Source organism: Phyllobates terribilis, unplaced genomic scaffold (genome assembly GCF_046119375.1).
Source record: "Phyllobates terribilis strain yellow unplaced genomic scaffold, ASM4611937v1 Scaffold_2__4_contigs__length_985480577, whole genome shotgun sequence".
Classification (NCBI taxonomy): domain Eukaryota; kingdom Metazoa; phylum Chordata; class Amphibia; order Anura; family Dendrobatidae; genus Phyllobates; species Phyllobates terribilis.
In genome coordinates this window covers 745700014-745713265 of record NW_027362762.1, presented here as the reverse complement: position 1 = coordinate 745713265, position 13252 = coordinate 745700014, and the positions used below count along the sequence as shown (strand labels likewise).

Here is a 13252-nt window from a genome sequence, read left to right as displayed (position 1 = left end):
ACTCACCAGAAGCAACATAGTCCTCATATACACTCCATCCTCTCTAGCAGCATTATTTAATCCTTTACAATTAACAGTAGCACATGTGATGCTCTAGGTGGGAGGGAGAGTGTACAGAGAGATCTTCATGATGCTCTAGGTGGGAGGGAGAGTGCACAGAGAGCTCTTCATGATGCTCTAGGTGGGAGGGAGAGTGTACAGAGAGCTCTTCATGATGCTCTAGGTGGGAGGGAGAGTGTACAGAGAGCTCTTCATGATGCTCTAGGTGGGAGGGAGAGTGTACAGAGAGCTCTTCATGATGTTCTAGGTGGGAAGGAGAGTGTACAGAGAGCTCTTCATGATGCTCTAGGTGGGAAGGAGAGTGTACAGAGAGCTCTTCATGATGCTCTAGGAGGGAGGGAGAGTGTACAGAGAGCTCTTCATGATGCTCTAGGTGGGAGGGAGAGTGTACAGAGAGCTCTTCATGATGCTCTAAGTGGGAGGGAGAGTGTACAGAGAGCTCTTCATGGTGCTGTAGGTGGGAGGGAGAATGTACAGAGAGCTCTTCATGATGCTCTAGGTGGGAGGGAGAGTGTACAGAAAGCTCTTCATGATGCTCTAGGTGGGAGGGAGAGTGCACAGAGAGCTCTTCATGATGCTCTAGGTGGGAGGGAGAGTGTACAGAGAGCTCTTCATGATGCTCTAGGTGGGAGGGAGAGTGTACAGAGAGCTCTTCATGATGCTCTAGGTGGGAGGGAGAGTGTACAGAGAGCTCTTCATGATGCTCTAGGTGGGAGGGAGAGTGCACAGAGAGCTCTTCATGATGCTCTAGGTGGGAGGGAGAGTGCACAGAGAGCTCTTCATGATGCTCTAAGTGGGAGGGAGAGTGTACAGAGAGCTCTTCATGATGCTCTAGGTGGGAGGGAGAGTGCACAGAGAGCTCTTCATGATGCTCTAAGTGGGAGGGAGAGTGTACAGAGAGCTCTTCATGATGCTCTAGGTGGGAGGGAGAGTGTACAGAGAGCTCTTCATGATGCTCTAGGTGGTAGGGAGAGTGTACAGAGAGCTCTTCATGGTGCTGTAGGTGGGAGGGAGAGTGCACAACTTGCAATAGTCAGCGTTACCACTGCCTCTCAGCTGTTACTGCTCCAGGAGACCATTATTTCACAAAGGATTCTTCAAACTCGCAAGTGATGGAAACTGCACTGATAATGCAGGGTAGGTATTATCAGTGCAGTAAGCTCACATACTTATCAGACTACAAAACCATGAATTTAAAAATAGTTATCAGTTCTATTACAATTTTATGCATTACCCTACAGGTCATACAGCAAACGATTTTCCTTAATCATACCTCTCCAAAAGACCACTGCTTTGAGAATGCCTTCACTGATCTAGACAAAATATTTTCGTTATGCATGTTCAATGTCTTTAGCTTCCATATACATTGATTGGCCTTCTTATTTGAAAGAATAATCCTTGAAGAAATGAGTTCACTGCAATTTTGTATGTTGATCTTAAATAGGTTTTACTGTAAATTCAGACCTTGATTAAGCAGAGTTTCCATGTAAAATGTGATTCAGGACCATATACACTAACATTATAACCATCTTATATAATTATCTAATGTTGCAAAATATAAACAGTAAGGCTACGTTCCCACAATGAGCTTTTGATGTGTTTTTAATGCTATGAATTTTTGCTGAGTCAAAAACGGAGCGTCCTACAGTTTAAGTAAAGTGAATGGGATTTATATAAATCTCCTACCCACTGAACTTCTTTTTAATGCAGTGTAAGCTGACCTGAGGTGCGTGTTTCAAATTCACGGCATGTCAGTTTCTCTTGCAGGTACGGTGGGTTTCCTCTGCAGAATTTCCCCATAATCTTGCATTAGGGGCGGAAATTCCGCAGGTAAAAAATGCAGATGTGTTTTAAGTGCATTTCCACGATGGAAATGCATGAGAAACACATGTAATCCGCACCTAACCATATCAATAAAGTTTTGTCAAAGCCAAATACCAGGAAGTATCAAAAACAAAGCAAATTTATTTAAAGCTTGACATACCAACAACAGACAAAAACTGCAGCGTCAAAAGAAGTGCACACAAAAACACAATAAAAAACGCAAGTAACCTAATTTAAATAATAGGTGCAGAAAACTCACCAAAAGCTCATTGTGGGAATGTAGTCTAAGATAGCAAGAGAAAACACAGTGACTTTACCTTTGCAGTGCATTTGTGCTGTGGATGATTGATAGAATCCACATAATGGTGCCTCATACATCGGGCTGGGTCTGATTCTGTGATGAAAGTGTTACTTTTTTTAATGTTGGCATTAGTTAATATTGCGATCAGGGACAGTGCAGTAATCCATGAGACAAGGACATAATTTCCCATTGTTTTCAATTTTTTGGAGCACAGCAAAATCAGGACCTTAAAAATGTAGGATCCAAAAGTACAAGCCGTGTGGTGTATGAAGATGAGAGTCAACTCCTTTCATTATCTTCCTTGTAGCCATTGGTCTTGGAGCTTTGGTTGGATAAAGAAGCGGTAATCCATTGTTGCATCTCCTAGAGGGTTGAATAAAGAAACATCCATTATAACATTCATTATAACAAATAAACAGAAAACATTATCTATCTATCGATAGGCTTGTCTGTTAAGAATGCACATAAAATCTGGTGGAATTTTTTTTTCTAGTAATAGCCTGATACAATTTTTCTGAAAACATGGACACTTTTGGCATTCTATTAACCAAATTCATCAAATAGCCAAGGATGTCTTTACAACAGTCTTGAAGATATTCCCATATATATATGTAAATGCAGCATGAAAAAAAATCAGAAATGGCACACATAGGGTGAATATGTTCAGTCTCGTCATAACTGGGGATGGACAAAGGGTACTCACCTTGAGGGGTTCTACTACGATCGACTCCACTTCAATGTAGACATGTAATGTAGTAAAGCCACTTATAGCTGCTACCAATGTTAATAATCCCATGTCCAAGTGTATTAAATCAGGCTGGGGAAAAAACATACTCAAAAGGAACAAAGAATATGTTTAGTTACTCCACAAGGTTGGACACTGAGTCTTTACTTGGAGTTTTGCACCTCAACCAATGAAGCCGTGATGTTGACTATTAGAAGTCTCTTGAATATACAATTTCAGTGTTCAAAGAACCCTATATCAAGTAACAGTAGTGCATCTCTGTTACTTCATAAAGGGGTCTTTGAACCCTGACATCTGTTTCATATTGAGGATATTTTTCCAAAAAAGTGAGCACTAAATCATTGCGGCTTCATTGATTCATGAGCTGGAGTTTTGTGCCCCAACAAGTGTCAATTCCTATGGAATACCTAACATTACTCATTCTTCCATTTAAGAATGCTTGCTGAAAATGTCATGTACAGCCAGGCACCAGCTTCTGATAGCATCCCTGAGGAATCTTCGCCTGTTGGTAAAAAACCTTCAGCAAGATTTGGTGTTAGAAAGCACTGAGGTTTCAGTTTGCACAGTAAGGTGTATACTAAACAATTGAAGGTCTCCATGTTCAAGCTCCAAGACGTACACCAATTCTGATACAAAAACACAAGACATATCTGCACCAATATGCTTATATAAATAAGCCACAGAAATTTGGGGATTCTGTGAAGTGTTAAAACAAAACTGGAATTTTTCAGGCCTATAGCTCAGCGATATGTCTGGAAGAAGAAGAATGAAGCATAAGCTGAAAAGAACATCCTGCCTACAGTGAAGCATGGCAGTGACTCTATGATTCTCTGGGGCTGCTATACTTTCTCAGATGGTTGAAATAAGCTACATGTGGAGTTTAGTGTGGATTCAATCAAGTTTTAAGAAATCCCAGAAGAAAACATCATGTATTCTGCGAGAAAGCTGAAGCTTGTGCGTTATTGGACCTTCCAACAGGACAATGATCCCAAGCATACCTCAGAGTCCACCAAAACTTGGTTTTCCAAGTCTGGAAAAGTCTGGAGTGGCCATCACAGAAAATGGATTTGAAGAAGGTATAACAGCACACAAACCCAAGAATATTTCTGAACTGTTGTCTCTAGACCATAAGGAATGAGGTAAGATTCATCAGAAATGCTACCAAAATCTGGAGTCTAGAGGTATATCACGTTTACAGCCAGTCATAACAGCTATGGTCTTTTCTACTAAATAATAAAGATGCTTGCCATGAGGAGGATGCATAATTCAGTAACAGTGGCATCGTGTATTGAATTTACAGACACCACTTGTTGTATTAGTTGTGTTGAGGTATATAAATTGTTCTTGTTTGAAAGGTTTATTCCAAGCAGAAGAAAGTTTTGAAATTTTGCTAATAAACCTAATTTGCAATGGGGCTCAAATAATTTTGATTGAAACAAACCAGAAAAAATGAAGCATACTATAGTAGCCAAGCTGGTTAAAGAAGCACTCCCACTAAGATTTGTATTCATTAAATGTGTGTATATGCATGTAATGTAGTGTGAAGGTATTAATATATTCACCTACCGCTGCTCTCTCCTGAGTCTACCGCTGTTCTTCTCTGCTTTTCAGTGATGTCACTTCTCTGTAGACTCCTCTGAGTCATACTGCGCTCTGCATGACTTTACAATGTAAGTCTATGGAGCATCTCAACGAGTAAAAGAGACTTCCAGCTCACAAATAGAGCATAGAGTGAGAACGCTGGTTTGAATTGCTGTGATGTCACTTAGAAGCAGTGAAGAACCGCGCTGGACACCAGAGGGAGTACTTAGTGGGAGTACTTCTTTAAGTGTATAAATTTGCAACAGGGTCACCAGCAAACACCCCCATACAATTATACTCCCTTCCCAATGCCTCACATTTGAATCCACATATTCAGACATCAGTTCCCTTTGTTTGCAAAACACAAAAGCACAGACGTCAGAACTAAAAATCTTATATTTTGAATTAGGAATGAGCGAATTGATTCAAAGCAAATGAAATTTAGTATGAATTTCGCAAAAAAACTGAATTCACAAGAATCCAAAGTTTTGGTAATTTGATTTGCTTTAATTCAGAGGAATGCTGTCCAGACTCCATTTTACTGGATTTTTTATAATGTAGGTGCAGGGGTTAAAAAAAAATGTTACAAAGTTAAACTCAACTAACCTCACCTTTCCTGTCACAACTCCCTGTCCACTCATTCCCTTTGGACTTCTGTTGCTGAGTTCTAGGGCTGCTGCATGTCCATTGCTGACTAGGTCACGTGAACCTTCTTGACATTTATGACAAGGGTCGTGACCTGTGGCGCAAAGTATATCATAGATGTCAATGATGTACGTAAGACTCAGTCAACACTGATCATATTGGAGGCTTCAGAGTCAGCACTGGAGAACTGGAGAGAGCGAATGGAGGATCTGTTGTGGAGCTGGAGCAGCAGAACAGGTGAGGGGCAGGTGAGTATCAGAAAATATAAAAAAAAATCTCTTCAGTCTCTCCCTCCAAACTCTTCAGTCCCCCCTCCCCTATCCCATTTGCAGTAAGAACAGCTAGCAATCTAAAAAGCTGCTTCTATGTAAAGTGGCAGTGCACACAAGAAGTGATAAACGAAATGGAGCTCCTGGTAAAAGAGATATGTGTGATGAATAGACAGCTTTGAACATATGGGCCAGAGACTGAATGAGTTATGTATTTGATTAGAGATAATGAGTAGGACACTAGAAGGAGATAGGAAACATCTCATTCAGCATCAAAGGGAATATATCACACTCCTTAAAATAGTCAGGTCATTCCCAGTTGCATATTCCTTTCATCTCCAGACACATAGGCACCAAAAGGAAATATGGAATAGCGGAATTTTTATAATTCCAATGGTTCTGGGGTATATATTTTTTTCGGTGAGCTGTAACGCAACAGATAAAAGATAACGGACAGCAGCCATGTCATGTTTTATCTCTAAGGAAAGGTAAAATTGCAATAAAAAATATGGCATCACTTGCTAACTTTTGCGATCATCAAACGAGGAGATATGACAGAAATTAGAGATTTAATAAAACCATTAAGGACAGAGACCAGCCCACGTGAGGTCATCACAGGGGAGTGTGTGGGCAGGGCCCAATTCGGCATAAAAGATCAAGCCGAATATTGATCTTTGCTCGTGCTGGGAGATACATATTTTCGTGTAAGCAGGGGCCACGCCCCATAACGGTCAATTGGAGTGCTCTCCTCCAGCTAAACTGAATCGTCTCTGCAATCAGTATAGTAAGTTCTTCTGTTAATCCCTTTTATTTTGTGCAACTGTATATGCTGCATTATTTTGTCCCCATTTGTAAAATCTTTTGTATATTTATTCATAAATACTGACTGCCTTTGGATTAAATATAAAATGTAATAGTTCTGTTTCATTTGCTCTGTACCTTCTCTGAAGCCATATACGCTACCAGAAAGCAAGCGCCCAATCAGGCCTGTATTGGATTTTAATAGTCTAAAAAAATAAAACTGATTGGTGGTGGCAGCGAATAAGCTTTCTTGGGTTATCGTGAGACTATCAGCGATCGTACGAGGGCATATACACATATTCCATGTGTTGGAATTCGGAGGTGTTTATGCCATACGCTCACTGTTAGCTTGCCATTAACTACCTAGTGAGAACAGCCTGAGGCCTCCTATATTGATCGTCGGCCAATCGTGTAATTGTCCGGGCGATAGGGGGCAGCAGAGAGCTGTTCACTCAAGAGATCACAGAGATTGTCACTGAGTACTCGGGATCGTATAGAATCCCTGACAGTAAGTATAATATTTTATTATTTTTAATCCCTTCCCAGGCCTCCATTTATTATGTTTTGGGTTATGGAAATACCTCAGAGCATATTAAACTTCTTTTAATCAGGACACTTTCAATTTGCATCAAATAAATTGGATGTGAATGAAATTTCAGGGTCAAATTTGAGTAAATCTCTCAAACTTTGACTTTTAGAAAATTAGCTCATCTCTATTTTGGAGTCATCATACAGATTGATGAATGTCCAACTGATGAGACCTTCAGAAATTCTCATATTGATGGACCAGAGCAGTAGTTAAAGGGGTACAAGGATATATTTACACTAGCTATTGAGCCTGTTCTACGCCCGGGTGGTGAGCATTTTTATTGTTATATGGTCTCCCATGCTGGTATTTGTGCTGCCCCCATCCTGGTATTTGTGCTGCCCCCATCCTGGCATTTGGGCTACCCCATCCTGGTATTTGGGCTCCCCAATCCTGTCCCCCTATCCTGTTATGTGCTGCCCTCATCCCTATCCTGGTATGCATGGCATGCCTCATCCCTATCCTGGTACGCATGGCACCCCTCACCCTTAATCCTGGTATGCATGGCACCCCTCAACCCCAATCCTGGTATGCATGGCACCCCTCACCTCTAATCCTGGCATGCATGGCACCCCATCATTCCTATCCTGGTATGCATGGCACCCCTCACCTCCAATCCTGGTATGCATGGCACCCCTCACCCCCAATCCTGGTATGCATGGCACCCCTCATCCCCAATCCAGGCATGCATGGCACCCCTCATTCCCAATCCTGGCATGCATGGCACCCCTCATCCCCAATCCTGGCATGCATGGCACCCCTCATCCCAATCCTGGCATGCATGGCACCCCTCATCCTGGTATGCATGGCTTTCTCATCCCTATCCTGGCATGCATGGCACCCCATCCCTCATCCTGGTATGCATGATACTCCATCCCTCATCCCTATCCTGGTAAGTATGGTACCCCTCATCCTGGTATGCATGGTACCCCTCATCCCTATCCTGGTATGCATGGTACCCCTCATCCCTATCCTGGTATGCATGGCACCCCATCCCTCATCCTGTTATGCATGGTACCCCTCATCCCTATTCTGGTATACATGGTACCCCTCATCCCTATCCTGGTATGCATGGCCCCTCATCCGAATCAAGGTATGCATGGCCCCCCAAGATCCCTATCCTGGTATGCATGGTACCCCTCATCCCCCAATCCTGGTGTGCATGGTCCCCTCACCCCCAATCCTGGTATGTATGGTGCCCCTCATCCCCCAATCCTGGTATGTGTGGCCCCCTCATCCCCCAATCCTGGTATGCATGGTCCCCTCACCCCCAATCCTGATATGCATGGTTCCCTCATCCCCCAGTAATGGTATGCATGGTCCCCTCATCCCCCAATCCTGGTATGCATGGCACCCCTCACCCCTCAATCCTGGTATGCATGGGACCCTTCAATCCTGATATGTATAGTACCCCTCATCCCCCAATCCTGGTATGTGTGGGCCCCCTCATCCCCCAATCCTGGTATGTGTGGCCCCCTCATCCCCCAATCCTGGTATGTGTGGCCCCCTCACCCCTCAATCCTTGTATGCATGGTACCCCTCATCCCTTTCATGCTGCACACATAAAAACACATACTCACCTTTCTTCCCTGTGCTCCAGTGCTGCTGTATCCTGTTCTGCCGGTGGCCGGGGGAGGAGTGCAGCGCCGGAGTACGTGCGTGCCCATACCGCGCTGTCCGGTGCCATTTTGCTGAAGACACACTCAAATGTGCCTTCACTCCGCCCCTGGTCTCCGGCCAGAAGAGAAGCGCCGCGACAACGCTCCTCTCAGTCAGGTTAGTATGTAAGTATGGCTACGGAGATCGGGGTATGCGTTCAGTGTCTACGCATACCGCGATCTCCGGCGCCATACACGCCTCTTACTTGTAGCGGCTCCATGCATCTTCTGTCTGGAGTCAGACTGAGCAGGCGTGTCGCACTTGCGCAGTCTATAGAGGCTTCAGACAGAGGGACACTTGTAGCATTATATGATAGACGCACATGTATTTGTAGTAGGAATTTCTGTGAAAATGTATTCTACTCATCCAAATTAGGTTATTTTTGTAGCAGGCACAAGGGCCATTGCTTAAATTTGTCAGTCACAGAAAATTATGTAACAAATCTGAGGCAAATTTACCACCATAGCAAAGATGTGCCCGCTAATCATGAGGTCCTAGGAATATTCCAACACTTTATATACACTGTGTTCCAAATTATTATGCAAATAATATTTTCTCAGATTTTCCCAAATTACCTATATGAATTGCAGTCATTGTAATTTTCCAGTCAAATAACTATTAGAGTACAATTGAAAGGTTTTTTGTACAAACTGCCTATGATAACAGTATATTTAAAAAAAAATAAAAAACTCAAACTGCACTCAAAATGCATGTTCCAAATTATTATGCACAGCAGAGTTTTCAACCTTTTCATTTTAATAAAGAACAAAAAAATTGTCATTTTTGAAATTATAAGCATTAGCAGGTTATTACAAACTGAAATCAAACAGTTTTCAACTCAAAACTTTATTCTAGGTGATGTTACATTTGCACATAGGACCCCTTGTTCGAAAGGAGCTTCTGAACTCTCTCGTCCATTGAATTTGTCAGGTTTTGGATGGTTTCTGCTTTAATTGTTTTGCATGAGGACAGAATACCCTCCCAGAGCTGTTGCTTAGATGTGAACTGCCTCCCGCCATCATAGACACTCCTTTTGATGACGCGCCAGAGGTTCTCAATGAGGTTGAGGTCAGGGGAGCATGGGTGCCACACCATAAGTTTGTCCCCTTTTATGCCCATAGCAGCCAGAGATGCAGATGTGTTATGTGCAGCATGAGACGGGGCATTATCATGCATGAAATGATCTCGATGGTCCAGATGGATGGAGTGGAGGATGGCTGGTTGATGGACACCCCATGTAAACACGGCTACGGCGCTAACAAGGAGGAGGTGGAGTAATGTTTTGGGCTGGAATCATGGGGAGAGAGATTGTCGGCCCTTTTAGGATCCCTGAAGGGGTAAAGATGAACTCCATAATGTATGTTGAGTTTCTCAAACAGCACTTCCTTCCATGGTTCAAGAAGAAGAACCGTGCATTCTGCAGCAAGATCATTTTCATGCATGATAATGCCCCGTCTCATGCTGCACATAACACATCTGTATCTCTGGCTGCTATGGGCATAAAAGGGGACAAACTTATGGTGTGGCACCCATGCTCCCCTGACCTCAACCCCATTGAGAACCTCTGGAGCATCATCAAAAGGAGTGTCTATGATGGCGGGAGGCAGTTCACATCTAAGCAACAGCTCTGGGAGGGTATTCTGGCCTCATGCAAACCAATTAAAGCAGAAACCATCCAAAACCTGACAAATTCAATGGATGAGAGAGTTCAGAAGCTCCTTTCAAACAAGCGGTCCTATGTGCAAATGTAACATCACCTAGAATAAAGTTTTGAGTTGAAAACTGTTTGATTTCAGTTTGTAATAACCTGCTAATGCTTATAATTTCAAAAATGACAATTTTTTTGTTCTTTATTAAAATGAAAAGGTTGAAAACTCTGCTGTGCATAATAATTTGGAACATGCATTTTGAGTGCAGTTTGAGTTTTTTATTTTTTTAAAAATATACTGTTATCATAGGCAGTTTGTACAAAAACCTTTCAATTGTACTCTAATAGTTATTTGACTGGAAAATTACAATGACTGCAATTCATATAAGTAATTTGGGAAAATCTGAGAAAATATTATTTGCATAATAATTTGGAACACAGTGTAATGGACATATTCTGTTATATATGTTTTTTTAAAGTAGAGGTGCACTTTAATATCATGCATCAAAAAAGCAAACAAATGTGCTGAAATGCTGTTAACTTGGGCATAAAAAACTGAACAACTGTGGAAAACACTAAACTCAAACACATTTTGCTGCTTAATACCAAAAGCCCTTGTACAGCATATTAATATTTTTTTAGTAATTTGCCCCATATGCTTCTCAATCCCTATAAACTGCTTTTTATTAACTCTTGGCAATAATGTGATTTTGGAATCTAAGAGAACAATATGGGTGTACATATGAATGAAACAAACAATACCACAAAACTATGGGTCAAAAACTTGGTCTGCATAAAAACAAGATTGTACATGATCCCTGCCCGTTGGCACTTCCTCACTATTGATGTGTTAAGAAGCCATGTTACAATTAGAAACAGATGAATATAAGTGATTAGCTTTGCCAAGATTTTAAGACATTTGGTTAAGATGGAAAATGCATAAAAGATTTACATGCTAATGTTAACCCCTTGCAGACTACTAGCTTACTAGTCTAAATGTATATATAGGTTAATTATTTAAGAGGCCTTTCTATAGGTGGCTGTCGAGCTCTTTAAGGAAAATATATATTTTTTCCATTATTGATTCCTTCTAAATGATCTTACATAACACTCATTCACGTTGTACTCTTTTATTAATTTGCAATTTATTGAGAGATCATATGACCACTTAGTCTATAGCGGTGTTTCCTAACATGTCATGTTTTCAGGATTTCCTTAGTATTGCACAGGTGACAGAAGTATCATCAAGGCATCAGGAAATCCTGAAAACAAGAACTGTTGGGGGCCGTGAGGACTGGAGTTTGTGAAACACTGGTCTACAGCAAAAGCAGAACTACTTGGTTCAAAAACACAGAGAATAGCATTAAAGGGGATATTCTGGGACTTTAAAAAAAGGCATGTAGTTATAGTTCCCCCAATCAGGTAGCAGAGAGATGGCTGTCAATCATCATGACACCCATAGTCCCGCCCTGTCAACAGGAAGGGAAACTGCTGCTGTGTTGACAGGGAGCAGCTGAGTCTCTGGTAGGAGCGGTCAATGACCGATGCCGGGTACAACAGACAGGTAGTTGCCTTTACTACATGCCTTTTTTTTAAAGTCCCGGATATCCCCTTTAAGTGTAATATGTATCATCCGAGAGGACAGATTTACTGTGATAATACTAGTTATAATTGCAAAACATATATTAAGAGATGAATTGCAGCACCCAACAGTACATTAAAATTCAGCAAACTTTATTCCAAGGCATTAATACAGCCTATTTGCTGCATTTGAATGCCTTTGAAATAAAGTTTGCTGAATTTGAGCATGCTGGCGAGTGGTGCAATTCATCTCTTAATACAGTATATATTTTGCAATTATCTTCTGGACTTTCTAATTATCATTGCTGAGCACCACCAAAGTATATTCAGTGATTTCTGTTATGTTCCAGTGTTGATTCTCAGGATTTGTCTACTGTGTATAATATCTAAGCCCTATTATGGAAGTGTGTATGGAAATAACCTGTCATTAAATTACCACGCTCAGACAGATTCTCATACAGATCTGTGTTAGTTTTTAACAGTTCATTTACATATAAGAAAAACGTGGATTTCTCTGGAAGAAGACATCAGATCACAGATATCAATGTATCACTTTATTCAGCATTCTGTGACCTACAGTTACATCCAGAAATATTTGGACAGTGACTCTTTGTGATTTGGGCCCTGCATGTCATTATTTTTTATATAAAATGAAACATTTAATATGCAATTGAAGTGTAGAGTTTTAGGTTTAATTAAAGGGGTTGAACAAAAATATCCTGTGAAATGTTTGGGATTCGCAAACATTTTTCTACAAAACCACCTCATTTTAGGGTCTCAAACGTAATTGGACAAATGAACTTTGCCATAATTAAAAAGTTAATTTGTATTACTTTGGTGACATCCATGGCTTCTAGACTTCAGGTAGTCATTGCTTGAAAAAGATTCTCTACAAATGCTGGGTTTCCTCCTTCGTAATGCTTTGCCATGCTTTTAGTGCTGCTGACTTAAGTTATTGCTTTTTGTGGGTATTGTGCCTTCAGATTTGTCTTAAGCATGTGAAATGCTGCTCAACAGGGTTGAGATCTGGTGTTTGACTAGGCCATTGCAGAATATTCCACTTCTTTGCCTTAAAAATGTCTTCAGAGGAAAGTATGTTTTGGGTCGCTGTCCATCTGTACTGTGAAACGCCATCCAATCAACCTTGCAGCATTTGGTTGCATCTGAAGAGAAAGTATAGCCCTGTACACTTCAAAATTCATCTGGCTGCTTCTGTCTTCAGTCACATCCTCAATAAACACTAGTTATTGGGTTATTGGAAGCCATATATGCACATGCTATCACACTGCCTCCACCATATTTTACAGAGGATGTGGTGTGCTTTGCATCATGAACCATTCCAACCCCTCTCCGTACTTTCTTCTTCCTATCATTCTTGTACAGTTTGATCATAATTTCATCTGACCAAAGAATGCTTTTCCAGAATTGGTCTGGCTTACTTGGCCTTTCTATTTTTTAAGGCTTATTAATGGTTTGCACGTTAAGGTGAAACCTCTGTATTTGATCTCATGAAATATTCTCTTCATAGTAGACTTAGATACTGAAACACCTA

The 13252-nt window shown here is 41.3% G+C and overlaps 1 protein-coding gene across 3 annotated transcripts in view; it reads right to left on the bottom strand.

Annotated features, from left to right (window-relative positions):
* Positions 1 to 13252, bottom strand: part of NDP (norrin cystine knot growth factor NDP) — a 463588-nt gene that overhangs the window by 250378 nt on the left and 199958 nt on the right. For all 3 annotated transcript variants that reach the window (XM_073670719.1, XM_073670721.1, XM_073670718.1), the window contains exon 3: positions 2202 to 2548. In XM_073670719.1, coding sequence (XP_073526820.1) covers positions 2202 to 2375 — 174 coding nt within the window. In that variant the 5' untranslated portion in view covers positions 2376 to 2548. The remainder of the gene's footprint in view (positions 1 to 2201; positions 2549 to 13252) is intronic.